At 49.6% G+C, this 25,616-nt stretch overlaps 1 protein-coding gene across 1 annotated transcript; it reads right to left on the reverse strand.

Annotated features, from left to right (window-relative positions):
- Positions 1-2,005: 2,005 nt before the first annotated feature.
- Positions 2,006-23,777, reverse strand: ATP6V1B2 (ATPase H+ transporting V1 subunit B2). Its single transcript, XM_073654061.1, has 14 exons — positions 23,557-23,777; positions 13,139-13,194; positions 11,573-11,671; positions 11,397-11,490; positions 11,234-11,311; positions 11,004-11,143; positions 10,814-10,915; positions 9,611-9,708; positions 9,405-9,528; positions 8,875-9,025; positions 8,717-8,799; positions 8,540-8,644; positions 7,051-7,180; positions 2,006-2,863 (listed from the first exon to the last, which is right to left on the reverse strand). The coding sequence occupies exons 1-14, from the start codon at positions 23,678-23,680 to the stop codon at positions 2,721-2,723; spliced, it is 1,527 nt and encodes a 508-aa protein (XP_073510162.1). The 5' UTR covers positions 23,681-23,777; the 3' UTR covers positions 2,006-2,720.
- Positions 23,778-25,616: the final 1,839 nt, after the last annotated feature.

The raw sequence follows: 25,616 nt of genomic DNA on the forward strand, positions 1-25,616 counted from the left end.
ACTGAATACTGACCAAATACTTAAAGTGGGGCCCTGGCCTAACTGCTGCAACAGGAAGTCCAGAGGGCAATAGTGGATATGATTGATCCGTATACTCTATACCAATTTCTCACTTATTGGGTTTATAGATTCTTTTGATAAAGCATTCGGCCACGTTCACACGTTCAGTATTTGGTCAGTATTTTACATCAGTATTTGTAATCCAAAACCAGGAGTGGAACAATCAGAGGAAAAGTATAATAGAAACACGTCATCGCTTCTGTATTTATCACCCACTCCTGGTTTTGTAAAATACTGACCAAAATACTGAACGTGTGAACGAGGCCTTACACATTATAATGAGACCATATAGATTTACTTTTGTTCGATTATAAAAAATCTAACATATGTTTAGAATAATCAGTTTCAATATTGACATTTTTTGAGTAGTAGTGGGAAACTGTCGTCATCTTCATCCCATTAGTATAATTGCTGTTAAAGGGGTTTTCTCACGAACAAAAGTTCATTTTAATCACTAGATCTTGGAATAATAATAATAACTTCCACAATTGGATGTGTTTAAATAAAATGTTCCTGTGCTGAGATAATCTTATAAATGTGTCCCTGCTGTGTGCTGTGTAATGGCTGTGTCTGACCGTACAGGGACATTGTCTGATCATACCACATCTCCTGGGCAGGGGAGGAAGCAAAAGAGTATACAGACATTACAGCCGGGGATCACAGCTGATTCTTTCTTTGAAGTAAAACATTACTTAAAAACAGGCAGTGAAATGTTTTACCTCACAGAAAGAATCAGCTGTGATCCCCTGCTGTAATGTCTGTATACTCTTTTGCTTTGCCCAGGAGATGTGGTATGATCAGACCATGTTCCTGTACGCACTGGAAGTGTCGTCTTTGTTTTGGAACCCAGGGGGCGCCGCGCTGTAGAAAGGAGCTGCGAACCCCGGGATAGGATGTTCTCTACGCAGGGAGCATTAAAAACCTCGGCGTGCAAACTATATTGCTTAGAGATCACTCTCCAACTTCATGAGTGATTGGAGTTAGACTATGATAATTGGGGGTAAATGCGTCGAGACTTGGGGGGATTTCTGCTGACCACGTAAGTTCTTTCTTGTTGCAGCCGTTGTACGTGGTAAATTACTAGAGACTGACATCTTGGTGATATTATGGTCCCCAAAAATAAGTTCTTTCTTTCTTTTTTTCCCAGCACTGCATGGGGTAATTTACTATGTATTATAGTATATATTATGGGGACATCTCTAGGGATAGCCTGCGCTGAGTGGGGCCACCATTGTCATCACTTATTAGGCCATCCTCCACAGTCAGATAAGAATCAGATTTCCTAGGGTCATATTAGGGTGTAATATCAGGTTCACTATGCGGCCCTAATAGGATGTTTGCTCCACTATTTAGCCCGTCGTCTATGGCAATGGGATCTTATTATTTATGGTCATACATTAATATTTTCTATGATCATGACCTTTAAATAACTTATGATCATAGTTTATTGGGATTTATCCAATCTCAGTATAGGTTTTTGATATATTCTTTGTGATATAATTATGCTTGTAATAGTAATCAATAAAAACTGCTAATTTTATTGATAAGTGAGCTGGTCGGCTCTACAATCCTAATAGTGGGTATATAATACATTTGCATGGCTAAGAAATTCCAACTCCAAGGCAGGGAACCACTGCAAAACCAGGCATTCAGATAGAGGGGCAGACGTTCCAAAATGTGCAAATATCGGTTTATCATAGTAAAGTACGACCTTCACCAGCCTGATTTGTGAACGTTGTGTTATCGGAGCGGTTTGTACGGGTAATAGCACACGACTAATGGCAATGACCTGCCGCTGAGAGGAAGGAGGATGCAGCTGCTTTTACCCCCAGCGTCCCTCAGAGCAGAACTCCCTGCCAGCCCGACCTCCACTTGTCCATTTTTCCAAGCGCCGTGTTACCTTAGTTTTCCTATAAGCGCAGAGGACACAGACAGGCAGCGTTCCTAACCGTACATTAATATTTATTCAGATATGATGCTCTTCAATAAATGTGTACATCGGATACAGACGGAATGGAGGACGAGGGCACCAATATTCACAAACATCAAAATCAGCCCTAAAAGAAAAAGGACTTTCAGCCTGCGGAGAAGAGGACTGGCGCTAAAAAGAGAAGATAAATTAATATTAGGGATTGATGGACGAGGTGTAGTGCGGAGACACGACCCCTGACGGAGACCAGGACAAACTAATACACAGATCGGCTGCCGAAGTATGTCCTGCTCGCATGTATGCTGGGAGTTGTAGTACACACCGACAGCTGCATGTTGTCTAGGCTCACTATTGTATTACCAGCAAGTCAGATGACGGTAAACCACGTGCACATGACGGCACAATACATACACACGTCAGGAGGGTGGCAGACCCCGGATCGCTGCTCGAACTACAACTGCCATCATTTCCTGGCTGGCACAGGCTGTCAGCACATGACGGGAGTGGTAGTTTCACAACAGCTGGGGGTGACTATTACACATTGAAGCCGCATATACGATGGCGCCTGTTCTGACGGCACATGATGTACGCGCCACTGTAGCACCTGGAAAAATAAAATTCTTATCAAAGAGGATGCAGAAAAGAAATGGCCATTTCTGCACCGCTCTTTCCAAGGGGTCCCTGACAAGACACATGGAGGGGAAGTGAAGCGGAGGAATGATGGAGGGTCTCAGTGCTTGGCTGAGGAGTCTCGTGGGTAGAACTCTGCCAGGGTGCTGGCCGGGATCCTCTTCAGCATCTCCTTGGGGAAAATTCGAAGTAGCTGCCAGCCAATGTCCAAGGTCTCGTACACTGTGCGGTTGTCGTATGGACCTACGGAGAGGATTACAGTGTTAGGGAGGGCGGCCACGCCTCAGGGACCCCCGGAGCAAGGACCGCCGCGCCTCAGGGACCCCCGGAGCAAGGACCGCCGCGCCTCAGGGACCCCCGGAGCAAGGACCGCCGCGCCTCAGGGACCCCCGGAGCAAGGACCGCCGCGCCTCAGGGACCCCCGGAGCAAGGACCGCCGCGCCTCAGGGACCCCCGGAGCAAGGACCGCCGCGCCTCAGGGACCCCCGGAGCAAGGACCGCCGCGCCTCAGGGACCCCCGGAGCAAGGACCGCCGCGCCTCAGGGACCCCCGGAGCAAGGACCGCCGCGCCTCAGGGACCCCCGGAGCAAGGACCGCCGCGCCTCAGGGACCCCCGGAGCAAGGACCGCCGCGCCTCAGGGACCCCCGGAGCAAGGACCGCCGCGCCTCAGGGACCCCCGGAGCAAGGACCGCCGCGCCTCAGGGACCCCCGGAGCACTGCCGGGGACGGCCACAATCTGCAGTAATGACTGATCGTTGCATAACATTGCATCTGCTCTGTACTGCCACCATGTGGCAGCAAGTGAGAACTGCATCATCTGTTCCGCAAGAAAACAGGCGAAGAACCTATGCTCCTACCTGGAATAAACGGGGTTAACGCTGGGCCACGTCAGACCCCCTGGTGCCCTCACTGCTCCCCATCCATGTGTACCAAAAGCTGCTATTATCCCTTAACGAGCCGGTAGTTGCTAAGGTAACTGCCTGCCGCCCACACGCGCACACATCCCCATGTGACAGTCCTTTGCAAGCTATTTAAAGGAGGGCTGAACAGCGGGATCCGCAGTGATAACGGGTGACGGCTCAGAGCCACCCGGAGACGCCCGCTGACAAACCGCACTTAACTCCTGCACTGCCACACAAGATCACATTTACATGTATGTAAGACCACGATTACACGGCAGGCAGGGAAGGCGAGGAGACTGGAGCCATCCTGCAGCATGAGGAGACTTGTAGTGCCCCCATGGCATTAGACCATGTTTGGCTCTCCTGGCTGTATGACACCTTGCATACATTATATGGTCTCCTGTGTGTCTGTAGATCAGGCGCTGGACAGACGGACTACAACTACAATTCCCTACAGGACTTCATAATCTTGTAACAGCTACATGATAACTAGGATGAACCCCACAGTCGCTTCATATACAATCACACACAGTGACAAGTGCATATTACCGCCCTTACACTGGCACCGCTTCCACTCCAAACTCCCGAACCTCCCCTTATCTGTGTGCCCCTCAGCACCACTCCTTTCTACAAATCCCCACTGTCTTTCATATACTCCCTGCACCATATTACGGCCAGTCAGTATTCTTCTCCATCTGGTAGCTATATAGTGCCTAGTAGGTCACTAGTTTGTATCCTTCCCCATCTGGCAGCTATATAGTCTCTAGTAAGTCACCAGTCAGTATATCCTTCCCAGTCTGGTAGCTATATAGTCTCTAGTAAGTCACCAGTCAGTATATCCTTCCCCGTCTGGTAGCTATATAGTGTCTAGTAAGTCACCAGTCAGTACATCCTTCCCCATCTGGTAGCTATATAGTCTCGAGTAAGTCACCAGTCAGTATATCCTTCCCCATCTGGTAGCTATATAGTGTCTAGTAAGTTACCAGTCAGTACATCCTTCCCCCATCTGGCAGCTATATAGTGTCTAGTAAGTTACCAGTCAGTATATCCTTCCCCATCTGGTAGCTATATAGTGTCTAGTAAGTTACCAGTCAGTACATCCTTCCCCCATCTGGCAGCTATATAGTGTCTAGTAAGTTACCAGTCAGTACATCCTTCCCCCATCTGGCAGCTATATAGTGTCTAGTAAGTTACCAGTCAGTACATCCTTCCCCCATCTGGTAGCTATATAGTGTCTAGTAAGTTTGTTGTCTGGGAGCTATGGTTACCTACCCTGCTCTTCCGGACACGTGCAGTCTGCCTTGATGGCCGTGGGCGGTGCGGCTGACGCACACGGCTCAGTGCGCATGCGCCGATATACCATTACGTGATTGGTCCACTGTGACCATGTGATCGCAGGTCCTGAACATACTTAAATCGGCATGGAAGGTCCTTTTCTGCATTCCCCCCGAGGAAGCGATCAAATACACAAAGCGAAACGTGCGTTGGGGATTTTTTTCTTGTGTGGCTGCTATTTAGCAATGGGTAAGCGTGCAATATCATGATCTGAATTTTGATTATAGGAGTCTATGTGCTGATACGATTTGTTATACTAAATATACAAAATTTTCTTTAGACTTTTACCGTATACAGCACTCAGACAACTATCCCACGAAGGGTTTAACACTGTGGCACTTGTTTTTATCCATTGTTACTTTTACTCTTTATGATTGGTTTATCTACATATATGTATTTAGGCAGCCCCACTTCTCATGCCGGGTTGTTCCTTCTTGTATGTCCCATGTCTGTATATGTTTAATAAAATATTTGCCTTTTTACTATTGCCAACAAAACTCCTGTGGTTTGTGGTAGCATGCATATTTATCGTATGGAGTGGCATATACTTCCACTTTCTCATATTTTGGGACCCAAACTTGGGTAGAGTGGTTTATTACTATGCACCTGATGAATATATGGTTAACTGGTAGCTATATAGTGTCTAGTAAGTCACCAGTCAGTATATCCTTCCCCATCTGGTAGCTATATAGTGTCTAGTAAGTTACCAGTCAGTACATCCTTCCCCCATCTGGTAGCTATATAGTGTCTAGTAAGTTACCAGTCAGTACATCCTTCCCCCATCTGGTAGCTATATAGTGTCTAGTAAGTTACCAGTCAGTACATCCTTCCCCCATCTGGTAGCTATATAGTGTCTAGTAAGTTACCAGTCAGTACATCCTTCCCCCATCTGGTAGCTATATAGTGTCTAGTAAGTTACCAGTCAGTACATCCTTCCCCCATCTGGTAGCTATATAGTGTCTAGTAAGTTACCAGTCAGTACATCCTTCCCCCATCTGGTAGCTATATAGTGTCTAGTAAGTTACCAGTCAGTACATCCTTCCCCATCTGGTAGCTATATAGTGTCTAGTAAGTTACCAGTCAGTACATCCTTCCCCCATCTGGTAGCTATATAGTGTCTAGTAAGTTACCAGTCAGTACATCCTTCCCCCATCTGGTAGCTATATAGTGTCTAGTAAGTTACCAGTCAGTACATCCTTCCCCATCTGGTAGCTATATAGTGTCTAGTAAGTTACCAGTCAGTACATCCTTCCCCCATCTGGCAGCTATACAGTCACTAGCAAGTTGCCAGTCAGTATATCCTTTCCCATCTGGCAGCTTATAGTCCCTTCGTAAGTGACCAGTCAGTATTTTTTCCCCATCTAGCAGTTATACGGTCCCTAGAAAGTCACCAGTCAGTATCCTTCCCCTCCTGGCATAAATGTAGTCCCTCTTAAGTCTCCAATAGTATCCTCAAAGATAGATCGTGATCATATCATTGTGTCTAGAGTAGTGAAAAGACAAGCTGCAGCTAAATGACCTGCACAGGCCTTGGTCCAACCTTTTCAAGGTCACTGCAATCATTAAAGGGGTTGTACACTACTCAATTGAGAAGACTTTGTCCGAGAAGTGGACAACCCCTTTAAGTATTCATGTGCAGAGCAGCCAGTGTGATGCGAGATTATTCCCTGAGTATATTGCCAGTGCCTCCCCAGTGTACCCTGAGAATAGTGCCCGCTGCCCCCACTAATACTGACTCCTGTCATCTTTCTAAGTCTTTAGTCACTACAGCTGCACAGCCCGTCATACAGTATCTCTGCTGCTGCTTCTGCAGAAGTTGAGAGGACTCATCGGCTGCTGCGCTCTGCATAGGCAGCAACCGAGATGCCAAAGGATTGGGTTCAATCATTGCACTCAGCGCTTTGTCAGATTAGTCACTGCCTATGCAGAGTGCAGCAGAAGATCACAAAGTCATCTTTATATAAAGAATCAGTTGTGACCTAATGCAACAATGAAGCAAACGAATCCCGACTGTTCTGTGTCGTGTCCTGACCCCCGCGAACAGCACAAATAGGTCTCCAGTGAAGCATCTATATAGCTATGGAGGAACGGCGCCATCTGGTGAGCAAATAGTGAACAGCAAGGGGACTACAACGCCTCTTATTTCTAATGAGAATGTGCCCTTCTGGCTCGTATACAACGTCCCCACTCACCCTGGGCAATGAAATTCTTCTCAAACTTCTGCAGGAACTCCAAGTAGAGAAGATCGTCCGATGTCAGAGCTTCTTCACCCACCACAGCTTTCATGGCTTGTACGTCTTTTCCTATGGCGTAGCAGGCGTACTGAGAAAAGACAGCAATGGAGAGGTCATATGGGGTCAGGGGGCAAAGGGTTTCTTGCTGGAAAGAAGAACACAAGACACCAGATGTTCCAGGACCAGGGAAAGATGGTGGAGGAGCCTAGCACAATGCAAAAGGTCCAAAAAAAAGACTTGTATTCCTGGATTCACTACTGATTTTGCAAAGATACCAAAACTGCCCTGTGTGAACAAGACCCAGAATGGACCTCTGCCAAATGATGGGCCCCTGCAGGGTATAGAGCAGTACCTATGTCCAGTGATCGCAATGAAGCTTACATAAGGTCTTGTTACATGTCAAGAAATGTTCTCGGAGGGCCGCATGCGAAAAATTCAAGGGTCAAGGGCGTCTTAAAATTTTAGGGCCTTGACGATTTTGCAGGTGTTGTGGAAAAAGTGTTTTAGAGAAGTTTATATATATATATGGGGAAAAGAAAGTCCAATTCAGCGGCTAAAGAGGTTGTCTAGGGCTTTGATATTGGTGACTTTTCCATAGGATCAATAGTAGATCAGTGTGGGATCCAACACCTGACATCTGAGGCCCCGATGGCAAGAAAAGAACGCCATAGTGGCTGTTCTCAGGTACTGCAGCTTAGCACCCATTCACTTCAATAGGTGTTGAGCTGCAATACCCTAGAATGGCTACTACACAGTGTACATGGCTTACTAATAGCAGATCTCTGAGGATGTTGGACATCGGATGACCACTGAGCTGCCATTAATGACCTATCGTAAAGATAGGACCATCAATAACCAAAGTACTTGAAATCCCTTTAAAAGGTGTGTCCTACCAAAATAACCCAAGTCTCCTGCTCAGGAACCCCCCCTTCCATTATCAACCGGCAGTTTCTGCTTTGAAGGACATCAAGACGTGAATGACCATTTAATAGGATGCGTTACCTGCAGGGATTGTTGCAAGAGACACGTGTGCTCATCTAGATGTCCAGTTTGGGAAACCCATTTTTATCTACCTTATGTGGGAAGTCAAAATTAATAGAGGGGCATCCTAGGAACCAACTCCTCACTCTTCCCAGGAGATGAGGATCCTGAACAAAGCTCATCTCCCTCTGGAGGACCAGTCTTGTAAATGATCATGTGCACTGCGTGTAATACTTAATTTCCCCTGTGGGAGTGCTGCTGGGAAACGGAGCACCTATTGCCAGATTTCACCACAGATCACAGCTGATCATTGTGGGTCCCAGGAGGTGGAAACACTATAATCGGTTTATAGTCTTGCCGAGTAGGGACTGTCAAAAATGGAGAACCCCTTCATCAAGATTTCCTCTAAATAAGGACTTCCATGACTGACTTCCATGGCATATACACAGAGCAGCCGATCACTCACCAGCTGGTTGGACACGTCCGAGTGATCCTTCCTTGTCATTCCTTCACCGATGGCAGACTTCATCAGACGGGACAGTGAGGGCAGCACATTAATGGGAGGATAGATCTGAGGAGGAGGAGAGGTATTAATATCATGAGGTGGAAACTAACCTGGACGGCTGGTCCTACCATCACCAACCTGTCTGTTGTGTAGCTGCCGGTCTACGTAGATCTGCCCCTCTGTGATATATCCCGTCAAGTCAGGGATGGGATGAGTGATGTCTGCAAGAAACCAGAGGCGACAAAGTCAAACAAGTGTGTGCACACTACGTGGCCAATATACGGGCAAACACTGACCGTCGTTGGGCATCGTGAGGATGGGGATCTGTGTGATGGAGCCGTTCCTTCCTTCCACTCGGCCCGCTCGCTCGTAGATGGTCGCCAAGTCAGTGTACATGTAACCCGGGAAGCCTCTTCTACCTGGCACCTCCTCTCGAGCTGCAGACACCTGGTGCACAAGACAAAGTATCTCAAGATTGCTTTAGGAACATACAAAAATCTTGTGGCGGCTACCAGCACTGGCTTCACTCCTCTCTCCCCACTGACCCCACGGGTCAAGCAGAACCTACAAGTGTATGACTGAGGGGTCAGATTGATGCAGCTGTAATATAGACACGTGTCAACGTGAGGACGTCTCCAATGGTGCCGTAGACTATGGATGGGGTGGCAGGATGCCCGAGTGACCAGAATTTCATTAAACTCCTCCTCGCAGTGGTCTTCTTGCTCAGGCAGGGTAATGGAGCGGCACAGGAACCCATCGTGCGTCGCAGTGATAAACCAACCCTGATCCAATGTTTTGTGCTATGCCCCTGGTGTCCAAACATTACCTCTCTCAGGGCTTCAGCGTAGGAGCTCATGTCCGTCAGGATGACCAGCACATGCTTCTCACACTGATAGGCCAAAAACTCTGCCGAGGTGAGGGCGAGCCGAGGAGTGATGATACGTTCAATGCTGCGGGGGGCAAAGCATCGCCAGTCAGACACCGAGGGCACAGCGGACAGCACACGGCGATCAGAGATCAGCCTGTACTTACGTGGGGTCATTGGCCAAGTTCAAGAAGAGACACACGTTGTCCATGGACCCGTTCTCCTCGAAATCAGATTTGAAGAACCGAGCAGTCTCCATGTTCACCTTAAATAGTAAAAACATAGCTGAGGAAAACACTATAACACTTACATTTTTATTTTTCCCATCCTTTTTTTTTGTAGGGCCGTAATGGTTATTTTTTCATTCGACATAGCGGAATGATGGCTGTTATTCTTACGGAACAAGTTGTACTTGTTGATGACCAAAAATTTGACCAGAAATTTGCAATGGATCATCAAAATGAGGTTTTATGAAGTCCAGCACAGAGAAGATCCAAGTAAACTCCGAAGGCTGCTGTTACAGGTAGATCCCGGCTGTGCAGTGCGGGCTCCGCTCCTGAGCCTGCTCCATACACCAAAAGGGATTAAAGGATGTTCCATGAGAAAAACATGGCCGCTTTCTTCCAGAAATAGCTGCACTTTTTCCACAGCTGTGTCTAGTATTGCTCAATAGCATTCACTTAAAAATCTGAGCAGCAATACCAGACACAACCAATTGATAACTGTGGCGCCATTTCTGGAAGAATTATTATTATTTTTTTTTTTATTTCTCGCTCTTTTTTTTGCTAACGGGGGTTGAGCCTTAACTAGATGGATCCAGTCCACATGCCACGACAGTAATCTGTGGCTGCTGAAAGGGGGCCGCAAGAACAGTCTCACCTGATGGCATCCACGGATTGTCTTTTGACTAGGCGCCACGAACGCCGTCAGGTCAGAAGCTATTCTCACAGCTCCCATACAGATTACTGTAACGATTCACATCAACTCTGGCCTTAACTTATTGGACAAATTCCACCATTTCGGGAGGTCACAGCACTGACACAGGCGACATACCACCATTATTGAGGCATAATTTATTAATTAATTGGGCGTGCTTGGCAAGGCCTCGCCCGCTGATCAAAAAGTTAAAAGAAGCTGGCTAGAACTGGGGTAAAGATCTAAAAAAATTTTTGCACAACTTCAAAAATTTATGAAACTCTGTGCTTTATTTCTAGTTTTCCCAATAAATTAAAACTGATCGCAAGAAGGCACTTTGGACAATTTCTACTGGTTAGAAGGATCATGTGACTGGGTGATGACAAAGACAAGAGTTCCCCAAATATTGGTAAATCTCTTTCATAGTTGGCTGCACTTCATCATTATTCACTTACCCCCATAGCAGCGAACACAATGGCGAAGTTGTCCTCGGAGTAATCCATCACGTCTTTGGATTTCTTTACTAGCCCGGCCTGACGACAGATCTGTGCTGCAATCTGATGGGACAGATATCCTACATGACGGGCCTATAAGTGCATACAACCCCCTGACGTTCATACAAATGCACTCAAGGGTTCAGCTCACCTCATTATGGGGGAGACCAGCGGCAGAGAAGATTGGGATCTTCTGCCCACGGGCAATACTGTTCATGCCATCGATGGCAGATATGCCCGTCTGGATCATCTCCTCGGGGTAGATTCTGCACTGAGGATTAATGGGCTGCCCTGCAGGGAACATACAGAAAGTTTAGATAGAAAATATAAAAATAATGCACATATCAGACAACGAGACTTCTCCGGGGTCCTCCACCTCACCCATGATGTCCAGGTAATCTTCGGCCAATACCGTAGGTCCGCGGTCAATGGGCTTCCCGGAGCCGTTAAATACACGACCTGGAGAAACAGAAAGGAGTATATCAGCAAATCTGCAAAATCCAATCCGAATACGTCTATAAGTGGCGCTACAGTGCTTACATACCCAGCATGTCCTCCGATACGGGGGTCCGCAGGATATCGCCAGAAAACTCACAAGACGTCTTCTTGGCATCTATACCCGAAGTTCCCTCAAATACCTGCAGGAGGGAAAGAGTGAAAAAAGATATCAGAGGAGAGAGAGGGTAGAATGGGCTCAGACCGAGCATCTCCAGGCCTTACCTGCACCACAGCCTTGGAGCCGCTGACCTCCAGCACCTGACCGCTTCTTTTTGTGCCATCGGGAAGAGTTAAGTACACGATCTCTGAATATCTGGGGAACTGAGAAAAAGACACAGGAGCGACAAATCAGCCAGCGGAGGGTCACAGGCCGGCGCGCGGAGGGTCACAGGCCGGCGCGCGGAGGGTCACAGGCCGGCGCGCGGAGGGTCACAGGCCGGCGCGCGGAGGGTCACAGGCCGGCGCGCGGAGGGTCACAGGCCGGCGCGCGGAGGGTCACAGGCCGGCGCGCGGAGGGTCACAGGCCGGCGCGCGGAGGGTCACAGGCCGGCGCGCGGAGGGTCACAGGCCGGCGCGCGGAGGGTCACAGGCCGGCGCGCGGAGGGTCACAGGCCGGCGCGCGGAGGGTCACAGGCCGGCGCGCGGAGGGTCACAGGCCGGCGCGCGGAGGGTCACAGGCCGGCGCGCGGAGGGTCACAGGCCGGCGCGCGGAGGGTCACAGGCCGGCGCGCGGAGGGTCACAGGCCGGCGCGCGGAGGGTCACAGGCCGGCGCGCGGAGGGTCACAGGCCGGCGCGCGGAGGGTCACAGGCCGGCGCGCGGAGGGTCACAGGCCGGCGCGCGGAGGGTCACAGGCCGGCGCGCGGAGGGTCACAGGCCGGCGCGCGGAGGGTCACAGGCCGGCGCGCGGAGGGTCACAGGCCGGCGCGCGGAGGGTCACAGGCCGGCGCGCGGAGGGTCACAGGCCGGCGCGCGGAGGGTCACAGGCCGGCGCGCGGAGGGCCACAGGCCGGCGCGCGGAGGGCCACAGGCCGGCGCGCGGAGGGCCACAGGCCGGCGCGGCACTGGGGTTCCTTGGGAAATGGGCAGATTTTTAGGGGTTGTCTCATGTCTACAGGAGTGCACTGCTCCCCTGACTCCCAGCTTTCTGCTTGGCGCTGGCTCCTGAAGATTGGCAGTTTGCGTCGGTAGCATGGCCGAGCGGCTGACCGGACGGTGCTTCTCGGATGCAGCCAGCAGAGACCGCTTCGCTTCTGCAGCATCAGAAGAGCACAAGGGGCTGGGGAATCCGGCGTTTCAGCCAACTTTACAGCAACTTTTGCAATCTGTACAGCAAAGCTTGTAAGTGCCTGCGCCTTACACAGGAGACCGGCCTCTGCTGGTGGGATTGCGGGGGGCTGCAGTTGAACACAAGCTACTCCTCTCCTTTGTCAGTGGCACTGCTAGATTTTGGCGAGCCCTATACGCGTATGTTCATAAGTCCCATAGACAATGGAGCAGAGGTCCACATGGTTGAATGCAGAGCCCCATTTTTAGGATCAGCGAGGGACACAGCAGGGGGGACCACCAGCTATGTCAAAGTTACCACCATCCCTGTAAATAGGAGATGACTTGCCATCTTGCTACAAAGCCTTTAAGCCCATAACTAAAAGCAAGAAGACCTTATAAGCCTCGGCACGTCTGAAGAGGCTCAAGAGAAGGGGGCTACACATTCTGCTTATATCTACAGCCCCCCTGAGGCTGACGCTCTACAATGATCTGACAAGAGCGCAGATCGAGATCCAGTTACCTTGACGTTGTCCAAGATTACAAGAGGTCCATTGACTCCAGACACCGTCCGATAAGCTGCAAAGCAAAGACAGGCAGATTAATGCGGCGAGCAAAGAGGGCGAGAATACACGAGGGTCACCAGAAAGGAGGACAGGAATTCAGATTGATAGTAGGAAGGAGAAACAGATTCCAGACATGACCAAGATAATCTGCCCAACATGGGGACACGATATAAGGGCCAGCCAAAGGTAGGAAATTCTCAGGGCCCCCGCAGCTGCCCTCTGCTGGCTGTATCCTGTATTACAAACTCAGATAAAGTAAGGAGTCCATAGACCCCCTGCAGCGAGTGATGCTGCCCTTTGTTGGCTGCTTCCTGTATTACAACCTCAAATAATGTAACGGGTCCATAGCCCCCCTGCAGTGAGTGATACTGCCCTCTGCTGGCTGCATCCTGTATTACTTCAGATAATGTAAGGGGTCCCAGTAGGCCACAAGTGTAGGACTGAGTTGTGGTGTGTTACTGCCGCTTATACTTCAGGGTGGGCTTCTATTGAGGTATAACTGGATTTCTAAGCCAAGTACCAACCACTTGGTTGACAAATCCATTAAATAAATGACAACCACGCCTATAGGTCTACTAGTTATCCAAAAGGAACGGTGAACCCCTATAGTCAGCGCCTCGGCTGATAACATAGTCCTACATCTTTTATAACCAGTCGGTCGTTCTGACTGAGGCTGATCACACTATGGAGCATTGTCCTGGACAAGCCCAGAAACCAAGACACGAGCGCTCCGGAGCAGACGGCACAGATAAAGACCTGATCGCCACTTTCCCATCCCACACCGTTCTGCTCCTCTACTCCTGCACAATGGAGTTATTCACTATGTGTCCGGCCCTCTTCTCTGCATTCTCCGGGCACATGGGGCCGGTGCACTTACTTCTGTACACAATTCTGAAACTAACAGCGACACCTGGTGGCCAAAAAGTAAAACTTTCTCTCTCTACAATGACCACAAAAGGATCACAGCCAGGCAGATGATGGCCGCAGTCCTATATCCCATACACGGACCGCGCCGCAGGTCTCATGAGCCAACTCATCCGTGTCATTATATATGGGGGTTGCTGATTTCGGGTCAGGAGCCCTGCGGCCGGTCCGTGCATCGCAGTCAGAGCCACAGATGTGTGAATTGACCTTACTCGGGATAAGAAATAGGAAAAGAAGATCAGGAATGATGAGGGTTGTAGTCTGACGTCCTCCCTATTCATCACTGGTTATCACACACTGGAGAGAAGATGCATGTTGATGGGGGGAGAGCGGCTGACCACCAAGCATTTCACAGTGAGGGTCTGTAAGGTGAAAATCAAGGCCATGCACCTACTGACGACACGTGGCTTACATCAGATTCTGTGCGGACACTGCATACATTTCTGGTGGATTTGTTTTCAGGTCACTATTAAAAATATCCTTAAATCTTACAGGTTTCACACGGGTCACTAGGTTCAATATTGAGCTGTTTTCTTCCTGTTCTGTACAGAAGACTTTTCAGCAGTCTCATTATCATCACAGACCGGATAACAGTGACCACTATCACCTCTAGATAACACAGGATCCGCCATAGGTGATGTCACAGCTCACCTCCGCCTCCTCCTGTACAATGACTGATAACACCTCTATATACAGTAACACAGGATCCACCATTCACAATAGGTGATGTCACAGCTCACCTCCTCCTGTACAATGCCCGATAACACCTCTATATAATTACAGGAGCATTTCTTGTGTTACCCTCAGGTCCTGGTTCATCCATGGGTCTAATGGACTGAAGTAAAGGGATCACAGAGGCAATAGTTGTAGGCTGTGTTCTCTTGTTGTGGAGCTTCAGTATAAGGCTATGAGGAGGCAGCCAGGATTACCTGACTCCTGGGCTAGCGGGTGTCTGCACTGATTCAAGTACAAGAAGAAAAACCATACCGGTCTTTTAATTATTTAATTTGCCAGTGCTGAGAAATCAAGCTCTGAAGCTGCATGTAAATTAGCCTGGAAGTGCATTGGGGGTGTGCCTACACACGTTCATCAGCACGCCCCTTACAGAATTTGGAGTATCTCTCAGTTGCGTGTCGGGGGCTGCAGTACATAACTGTCGTCATTTATTCCTGTATACATCATCAAATAGATCTTACGCCTGATGAGCCTGGTGGGCTTACTTTGAAAAAGGCATGTCAGAGAGGCTGTCTAATCCAGATATTAACCCCTTAAGGAACAAGCAATTTTTATTCTCATTTTGCGCTTCCACTTTTTCCTCTCCCTTCCTCTAAGAGCCATAACTGTGTGACGGCTTGTACAGGACGAGTTGTCGTTTTCATTATTAACATTCGATGTACTGGCAATAAAAAACAAAAAAACTGGGGTTTGTGTTGACATTCTCATACACCTGGAGTGTCAAACTTGCGCTCGTCCAATCGTATACTGCAATACAACAGTGAAAATGTTGATCTTCTGGGGCCTCCAGTAGGTCCCATGCCACGATGGTAGCCTATCTGTGCCCTGCGATCGTGCTGCGGGGAGCAGATGTTAGCCATGGCACGCAAGTACCAGCAGACATACTATTTAAGCGCCGCTGCTGTTAGCGATCGATGCAGACAATATAATATAGTGATCAGATAATGAGCACAGCTCCTGAGCCCCCTACATATGCGATTGCCCCTATTTTGTGTTAAAATTAATATGAACTGGTAAAACACCAATTTTACTACCAGGCAGGCAAAGGGTTACACAGCTATTCTAATGCGAATTTTCAAAACATGTACACCAGCCACATCAGGTCGGAGAGGTATTGTAAAATCTGATGACCGATCTGCTTAACATATGAGGAAGCCATAAGGTGAGACAGCGGAGAAAGACTCTGCACAGTGGGCGCATGACCGGACCCTTACTGCAGTGTGCTTCATGCATTCTGCACCCATGTGCCGCTATGTCCAGAAGCCCTGCTGACTGTCCTCTGAGATTTATCCTGCAAACCTGGGTGTGGGGTGCAGGGGAAAGACGCTGTACTTCTGTAGTGGCTACATGACATTCTGACGCCCAACCTTTCCTCCTAGATCAGGAATGTCACACTCACAAAGAGGGCCAAAACAAAACACTTGGACAAAGTTGTGGACAAACCAGTATACAGTATAAGGGGCCCCACATAGTCCTCCACACAGTATAACGGGCCCCGCATAGTCCTCCACACAGTATAACGGGCCCCGCATAGTCCTCCACACAGTATAACGGGCCCCGCACAGTCCTCCACACAGTATAACGGGCCCCGCACAGTCCTCCACACAGTATAACGGGCCCCGCACAGTCCTCCACACAGTATAACGGGCCCCGCACAGTCCTCCACACAGTATAACGGGCCCCGCATAGTCCTCCACACAGTATAACGGGCCCCGCATAGTCCTCCACACAGTATAACGGGCCCCGCATAGTCCTCCACACAGTATAACGGGCCCCGCATAGTCCTCCACACAGTATAACGGGCCCCGCATAGTCCTCCACACAGTATAACGGGCCCCGCACAGTCCTCCACACAGTATAACGGGCCCCGCACAGTCCTCCACACAGTATAACGGGCCCCGCACAGTCCTCCACACAGTATAACGGGCCCCGCACAGTCCTCCACACAGTATAACGGGCCCCGCATAGTCCTCCACACAGTATAACGGGCCCCGCATAGTCCTCCACACAGTATAACGGGCCCCGCATAGTCCTCCACACAGTATAACGGGCCCCGCACAGTCCTCCACACAGTATAACGGGCCCCGCACAGTCCTCCACACAGTATAACGGGCCCCGCACAGTCCTCCACACAGTATAACGGGCCCCGCACAGTCCTCCACACAGTATAACGGGCCCCGCATAGTCCTCCACACAGTATAACGGGCCCCGCATAGTCCTCCACACAGTATAACGGGCCCCGCATAGTCCTCCACACAGTATAACGGGCCCCGCATAGTCCTCCACACAGTATAACGGGCCCCGCATAGTCCTCCACACAGTATAACGGGCCCCGCACAGTCCTCCACACAGTATAACGGGCCCCGCACAGTCCTCCACACAGTATAACGGGCCCCGCACAGTCCTCCACACAGTATAACGGGCCCCGCATAGTCCTCCACACAGTATAACGGGCCCCGCATAGTCCTCCACACAGTATAACGGGCCCCGCATAGTCCTCCACACAGTATAACGGGCCCCGCATAGTCCTCCACACAGTATAACGGGCCCCGCATAGTCCTCCACACAGTATAACGGGCCCCGCATAGTCCTCCACACAGTATAACGGGCCCCGCATAGTCCTCCACACAGTATAACGGGCCCCGCATAGTCCTCCACACAGTATAACGGGCCCCGCATAGTCCTCCACACAGTATAACGGGCCCCGCATAGTCCTCCACACAGTATAACGGGCCCCGCATAGTCCTCCACACAGTATAACGGGCCCCGCATAGTCCTCCACACAGTATAACGGGCCCCGCATAGTCCTCCACACAGTATAACGGGCCCCACATAGTCCTCCACACAGTATAACGGGCCCCACATAGTCCTCCACACAGTATAACGGGCCCCACATAGTCCTCCATACAGTATAACGGGCCCCACATAGTCCTCCATACAGTATAATGGGCCCCACATAGTCCTCCATACAGTATAATGGGCCCCACATAGTCCTCCATACAGTATAATGGGCCCCACATAGTCCTCCATACAGAATAATGGGCCCCACATAGTCCTCCATACAGTATAATGGGCCCCACATAGTCCTCCATACAGTATAATGGGCCCCACATAGTCCTCCATACAGTATAATGGGCCCCACATAGTCCTCCATACAGAATAATGGGCCCCACATAGTCCTCCATACAGTATAATGGGCCCCACATAGTCCTCCATACAGTATAATGGGCCCCACATAGTCCTCCATACAGTATAATGGGCCCCACATAGCCCTTCATACCGTAATATTGGCCCCTATAGGGGTAGTTGTTCTGGTGTTGAGGGCCAGAGTTTGACATGTATGTCGCGGTTGATGGACACACATGAATTGGCCAAATTATGCGCTAAAAACCTTCATTTTGTAAGTACATTTCATTAAGTGAGAAATCAGTCTAGATTCAGTATTTTCAATGTATTCCTGTATTTTGACTTCTAATATAATATATTGCTGCTGCTTTTTCTATCCTTTTTACAATGTATGTCCTAAGGTCAGGGAGGAGGCTACCCGGCCATTAAGTGTGGAGGTTGTAAGAGTCACGGCCTGCAAATGACTTAGGTCGTCACATACATTGATTACTGGGGAGAAACAGCCCCGGGGGCGACCGCGCCCCAGCCGGGCACATAACATGGCAGAGCTGTCTACCAGGCAGCGGGTTTTGTAAGAGCCTCAGAAAAGGGAAGCGGGCCATAAGAGCCGGAGGTTCGGCTTCCCCACGCTGCGCCCTCCGTGCCGTCCTCCATCTGCGCCTCGAGTTCCTCTTCTCTGGCCATTGTGTCACCACACACTAAATCCTCAGTATTCCAGGAACCCGACCACGGGACTGTGCGACACATGACAAACCCCGTCCTGTCAATCTCTAGCAGATCTCTATATGGCAATGGTTTACAGGGACACAACGCCTTCTCCAGGGGGCAGCGGTGCCCGCGAGCCGCCATAATCCTGCGCCAAAATCAGGCAACTGCATGAACGGCAATTACCTAATAAACACCTGCCAAAGGTCTCTGTATTTGTAACCCTGTACAATTCCTTTAATAATTCATCATCCTCCTGACAGGTCTATAAAGAGACACCAGTTTTTCCTTACAGACACCAGCAGATGATGTATGAAGTCTTATATTCCAGGCAATGGTCTCTGATGGGGGAGAAAAGAAAGAAGGCACATTAGCTCTCTTCTACAAGAAAGAAAGCCGCCTCGTGTCACCTGTTGGGGGCAGCGAACCTTTAATAGGCCAATGTCTGACCCTTTAATGAGGAGACCAGTTGAAAAGGCTATATATGCAATTCCCTATATTGTTCCTTAAAGGGAATCCACGGTCTCGCCGCCCTCACAGTAACAACTCCACCGTCTCGCCGCCCTCACAGTAACAACTCCACCGTCTCGCCGCCCTCACAGTAACAACTCCACCGTCTCGCCGCCCTCACAGTAACAACTCCACCGTCTCGCCGCCCTCACAGTAACAACTCCACCGTCTCGCCGCCCTCACAGTAACAACTCCACCGTCTCGCCGCCCTCACAGTAACAACTCCACCGTCTCGCCGCCCTCACAGTAACAACTCCACCGTCTCGCCGCCCTCACAGTAACAACTCCACCGTCTCGCCGCCCTCACAGTAACAACTCCACCGTCTCGCCGCCCTCACAGTAACAACTCCACCGTCTCGCCGCCCTCACAGTAACAACTCCACCGTCTCGCCGCCCTCACAGTAACAACTCCACCGTCTCGCCGCCCTCACAGTAACAACTCCACCGTCTCGCCGCCCTCACAGTAACAACTCCACCGTCTCGCCGCCCTCACAGTAACAACTCCACCGTCTCGCCGCCCTCACAGTAACAACTCCACCGTCTCGCCGCCCTCACAGTAACAACTCCACCGTCTCGCCGCCCTCACAGCAACAACTCCACCGTCTCGCCGCCCTCACAGCAACAACTCCACCGTCTCGCCGCCCTTACAGCAACAACTCCACCGTCTCGCCGCCCTTACAGCAACAACTCCACCGTCTCGCCGCCCTTACAGCAACAACTCCACCGTCTTGCCGCCCTTACAGTAACGAATCCACCGTCTCGCCGCTGTGTAATCTGAGAGCAGCATGATCACTGCACGCTCACTGTCTTGTAGAGAACGGTGACTGTATCCGCACCCTGCACCGCTTCGATGACTGGAGGGAGGATATAAGCTCATTTTCTTCCTGCAGTCGCTCTTCCATTGAGGATTTTATTATTATTCACCTGCAGACAAACCAAATACCTGCAGGTAAATAGCATTTCCAGATGCATCAGGTTCCCTTTTAGACGTGAGATTCATCATTTCTACTATTTGATCACTGTAATTATATTGTATCCAACACATACTTCTACCAGTGACTATAAACACCTATCCGGCACGACAAGCCTCCGAGCGGCTGATTCTGGCGATTACAGGTGACAAAAATGAGGACCTGACACTTTTCAGAAATGTTCTGTGTACACCACATCTATGGTTTCATAGTTTAAGGCAGAAACAAGTCCATCGAGGTTCAACCTATAACCCAACAAGCGGAGGCCATTCTGAGCTTAGCCTGGAGGTCACCGAGCTCTGGCGGCCAGGAAAACTCATCACTGGAGGACTCGGCAAAAGATCTGACAATTGGGAAAACCAAAAAGTGCAAACACCCCCTGCAGAGACTGCGGCCAACTTCCTTATATATCTTAGGAGTTGGAGTCGGTCCATTTTGTACTGATTCTGACTCCACGACTCAAGACTCCACAGCTCTGGTCTCACTGCTCTTACAGTAAAGAATCCATAGTCTCGCTGCTCTTACAGTAAAGAATCCATAGTCTCACTGCTCTTACAGTAAAGAATCCATAGTCTCGCTGCTCTTACAGTAAAGAATCCATAGTCTCGCTGCTCTTACAGTAAAGAATCCATAGTCTCGCTGCTCTTACAGTAAAGAATCAGCGTGTTATTATGACTGAACCTTTTTACTTCTAGACAGAGGATGCACCTTGCCACCATTGCAGGTCTAAGAGTAAGAAGATTATACAGACTCAGTACTGTTCCCTCATATATTTGGACATTATAATTAGATCGCCCCTAAGCCTTCATTTTTCCAAACTGAATAACCCCCAAGTCTGATAATCCGTCTTGGTAATTTGCGAGTAAAATACACGACATGTGGACCCAGCCTTATAGCTTTGTTCACACACTGTGTTTTTGAAAGGGTAATAAACGCTGCACTTTACAGCACCAGCATAGTGAAGCAGATTTCTGAAGCCCAGTGCACACGCTGCTTTTTTTTCCCTTGTGAATCAGCTCTTCTAATCTTCTGTGCGTCGAATCTTTCAGCATTTTTTCAAATGAATAGAGAAGAAAAAACGTGTCAGAAATTTGCAGATTTTACTCAGCGTTTTTCTGGCCAACAAGAAGGGACTTGATGCAGAAAAATCTGCAGCAAACACTCGATGTGTGGACAAAGCCTTCGTTTGAGAATCCCAGTGCATGCTGGGATAGTCAAACAAGTCGTCGTCAATGGCCGGAGCTGCTGTCACTGCCACAGTTTCTGCCCCCTTACTGAAGCAAAGCGTCATCAGTGACATCCGCTTCAGGGGCTGGGCCAGCCCATTCTCTACTGAGCATGCATCAGTTGTCAATTCTGGTGTGTGCTCAGAATGCACTATGAACAGTGACAGTGCGCTCACTCGCCAGTTCTGATGAGAAGCGACGAGCTGGCTAGACAGCGCACTGTCAGTGTGAATTATAAGAAGAGTACTCGGGTGTGTAAGATGTACTTGGAGGCAGGATATGGTCTCTGCTTTTCCTGCACGCTCACTGACAGTGCGCTCTCTTGTCGGCTCATTAGTTATCATCAGAACCATCGAGAGAGTGACAGTCAGTGTCAATTATAATAATAGTGCCCGGGTGTGTTAGGCGTACTTGTGGGGACGGTGCTGCTGTCAGCTTTTCCTGCACAGTGGGTAATCTTCTTACAAAACTCACTGACAGTGCGCTCTCTTGTTGGCTCATCACTTATCAGAACTATTGATAGAGCGCACTGTCACTGTGCACATTGCACAGTGACAATCTACCGAGCACCTGAAACAGCCTTCGCTAATGGTACTTCGTTTCAGGGTGGGGACAGAGGCTGCGGCAGTGACTGCGGCCTCTACCCCCTAATGACGACTCAGTCCACTATACAGGCACTGGGTGCTCTTAAAAGAAATGTCATCAAACAGGAAGTTGGTAAAAATAATAAAATAAAGCAGTGAGGAATGAATAGGGAATTTTTAATTAAAGTATATTAAAAAAAAAAAAAAAAAATGATTAGATTAGGACATTAAATATACAGGCATTTAGGACTATAATATATTTTAGCTCCAGACAATCCCTTTAACGTTAAGGGCTTGTCAAGGACTAGAAAAACATGGCTGCTTTTTTCCCCAGAAACAGCACAACCACCATCAATGGATTGTATCTGGTACTGTGCAGCTTAGCCCTAGTGTAGAAAAATGTGTTTGTGCTGCAATACCACACGCATCCTGCAGACAGGAGGAGCGCTGTTCATTTTGCAAGAAAGCAACTGTTATCGTATCACAGGGACACAGTAAATATGATACCACAAATACAGTTGTTTTATTTTACTCACTAATATAGCGCCATTAATTCCACAGCACTTTACAGACAATATCAGCATCACTGTCCCCATTGGGACTCACAATCTACATTCCTTATCAGTATTTCTTTGGAATGTGGGACGAAACCGGAGAACCTGGAGGAAACCCACGCAAACACGGGGAGAACATACAAACTCCTTGCAGATCAACACTTCCCCAAAAAATAAAGGCATAAAAGTTTCTCGATAATAAATAAAAATCTGCAAGAAACAAAAAAGAAAAAAAAGAATCTTATCCTGCAAGAATCTAATGATGAAAAAAACAAACATGTCCTTTCCCACAATGTGGAGAATCCTATAAAGAGTCAATATTTTACATAGATGAAAAAAGCGAGTAGACGTCGCACACAGGCGAGAAGAGAAGAGGAATTTTCCAGCCGCTGGGTGCAGGAATGAGGATGTATGGTGTGGGGGGAGTACGAGGCGGAGGCTGGGGGGTGCAGGTCACATGACGGCAGACATGTGATGCAGACTATCACATGACAATGAATGGCCTCCTTCACCTATAGTACATCCTGCCTGCAGTGTGAGATCGGCCCTTCTCTCTGCAGATCTGTCTGCATATAAACAGGCGCCTGTTACTTTGTGTTGTCACTAAAAACATAGAATTAAAAAAAAGGCCGCCGGAGGGCGACGCACTGCCTGTACCCATAACACAGGGATAGAGATAGCCGGCAGGAGAAAACTACAGCAATACCTGCACAACTACAACTCCCAGCATGCCATGATGGTCTGTGGCTGCCAGGGCATGCTGGGAGATGTAGTTCTGCATACACAACATAATAGGGTTCCTATTACACAGCTGCTAATAAGGCCATATTAGGATCATATAAGACAATTGCTAATAAGACAACTCCCTGTCTCAGATCTCATGGCTGCCCATTGATTTCCATTGGTCACATCACCTATTAAAGGGGATGTCCACTACTGCTCCTATCAGCAGTCACTATGGCTCCTGACATGTCCCCTATATAGATGTATAATAAGGTGGCTATATGGCCATTTCCTGGTCACATGACGCCTCTACTCACTGAGCCGCGGCTGGGACAGGTAGTCCCTGCTGACCGCCTGGACGTGCTCCCGGGCCCCCGCCGCCGGGCCCCCCAGTCCTCCACGGCTCCCGATGTCTCCTCCGCGCATCACTCTCACCGCCATCTTCTCCGCAGTGACACTAGCCGGGGAATCGCCTGTCAGCAGCTTCTTAATACCTCCGTGACGTCAGCACGTACATTGCGACGTGCCCGGATGAGAGGGGCGGGGCTATGCGTTCCAACGTCACCTAAACCTGTGGGCTCTGATAACTGTGAAGGGCTGGGGGAAGGAGAAGTGTAGAAGGTGGAGGGAGAGGAGGTGTAATATAACGGTTATAATAAACGGAGGGGCTGTAATACATGCCATAGAGGGGACGTGATTACTACTTCCGGTGGCTTCAGAATGAGGGTGTAGCAAAATGGCGGACTTCCGGTGTGGGGTCTTGTCCTTGGTGCTGATTTTTTTTTTTTTTGCATAAAATACATAAAAACGTTGAATATACACATATAACACCATAGACAGCTGTATGCTAGAGAAAAATGGCTCTGCTCAGGCCACAGTAGAGACCATTGCCTTTCCCCCACGTCAGGGTGGAGATTCACCTATCTCATGGCTGCCCAATGATTCCCATCTATCTACATTTCCCTCTAGGGGAAGTAACATCTGCAGCCCCCCTTATTCCCATCATCTCTTAAAGGGGATCCCTCCATACAAGTGATGTAGGAGCATATGGATCCTTCCATTGCCCCTATACGTCCTTTGCTGGTAGAAGATACATATACCGTTTGCGGAAGTCTGAAGTCCAACAGAAAACCATCCTGACGCCATGATGCACATGGACACACATAGGATAGGATTCTTCAGGGGGCTTGCTGGATAGGTGACCCTTGGGGGTGCGGAGAGTCAGACCCCCTACTGGTCTATCCAAAAGAACCAGGATGTACATATGTTTAGGTGGACACAGCACTATCACCCTGGCGAAAATGGCTGTGATGGACTTGTGCTCTGATCCTGGTGACTTCATGGAGTTTTCCAATTTGATAAAACTATTTTTCTGTACCTTATTGGGGAATTGTGTCTTGTTAGGTGTCACAGAAAGGGGGCTCAATGGGTGAGGTGGATTCTCTAAGCCCAAGGTCCGGGTGGGCACCTGGGCGTCGGTGCAGGAAACGGGTGAGGCACGCAGGACACAGCAGACAGGAGACCATTAGCTGTGTACTGAAGGGCACAGACAGGTACCTTAGGGACTGGAGGCCGCAGACAGCCAGGTGACGTCCTAAAGACTGCAGACTGCTAGCAGTGGTACTGAAAGCCGCACACATGTAACTCAAGGACTGGAGGCTGCAGACAGCCAGGTAGCAGAGTTACTAGAAGCCACAGGCAGACTGGAGACGGGTAGCGAAGTTACTGGAATTTGCTGGCAGACAGCAGAGTTACTAGATGTCGCAGGCTGATTTCTGAGTGACTGAACACCGCAGTCATATTGCAGAGTTACTGAAGACCGCAGGCAGATTGCAGAGTTACTGAAGACCGCAGGCAGACTGCAGTGTTACTGAAGACCGCAGGCAGACTGCAGTGTTACTGAAGACCGCAGGCAGACTGCAGTGTTACTGAAGACCGCAGGCAGATTGCAGTGTTACTGAAGACCGCAGGCAGACTGCAGTGTTACTGAAGACCGCAGGCAGATTGCAGAGTTACTGAAGACCGCAGGCAGATTGCAGAGTTACTGAAGACCGCAGGCAGATTGCAGTGTTACTGAAGACCGCAGGCAGACTGCAAAGTTACTGAAGACCGCAGGCAGACTGCAGAGTTACTGAAGACCACAGGCAGATTGTGTAGCGCTGGCGTCCCTGCCCTCTGCTAGGCAGGGACGCTGCTCCCCTCACCGCTCTGCTCCGTGCCCGGCGTCCTCTCCCCGCTCTGCTGTCAGCGCGCGCTCCTTCCCGGCGTCCTCCTCCCGCTCTGCTCTCAGCGCGCGCTCCTTCCCGGCCCCTGTGCTTAGGGCGCGCGCGCTCCCCTCCTCTTAAAGGGGCCGCGCGCGCCGTCCTAAGGAGTCCCC

The sequence above is a fragment of the Phyllobates terribilis genome, unplaced genomic scaffold (genome assembly GCF_046119375.1).
Source record: "Phyllobates terribilis strain yellow unplaced genomic scaffold, ASM4611937v1 Scaffold_11__3_contigs__length_659146591, whole genome shotgun sequence".
NCBI classification, from domain to species: Eukaryota; Metazoa; Chordata; class Amphibia; order Anura; family Dendrobatidae; genus Phyllobates; species Phyllobates terribilis.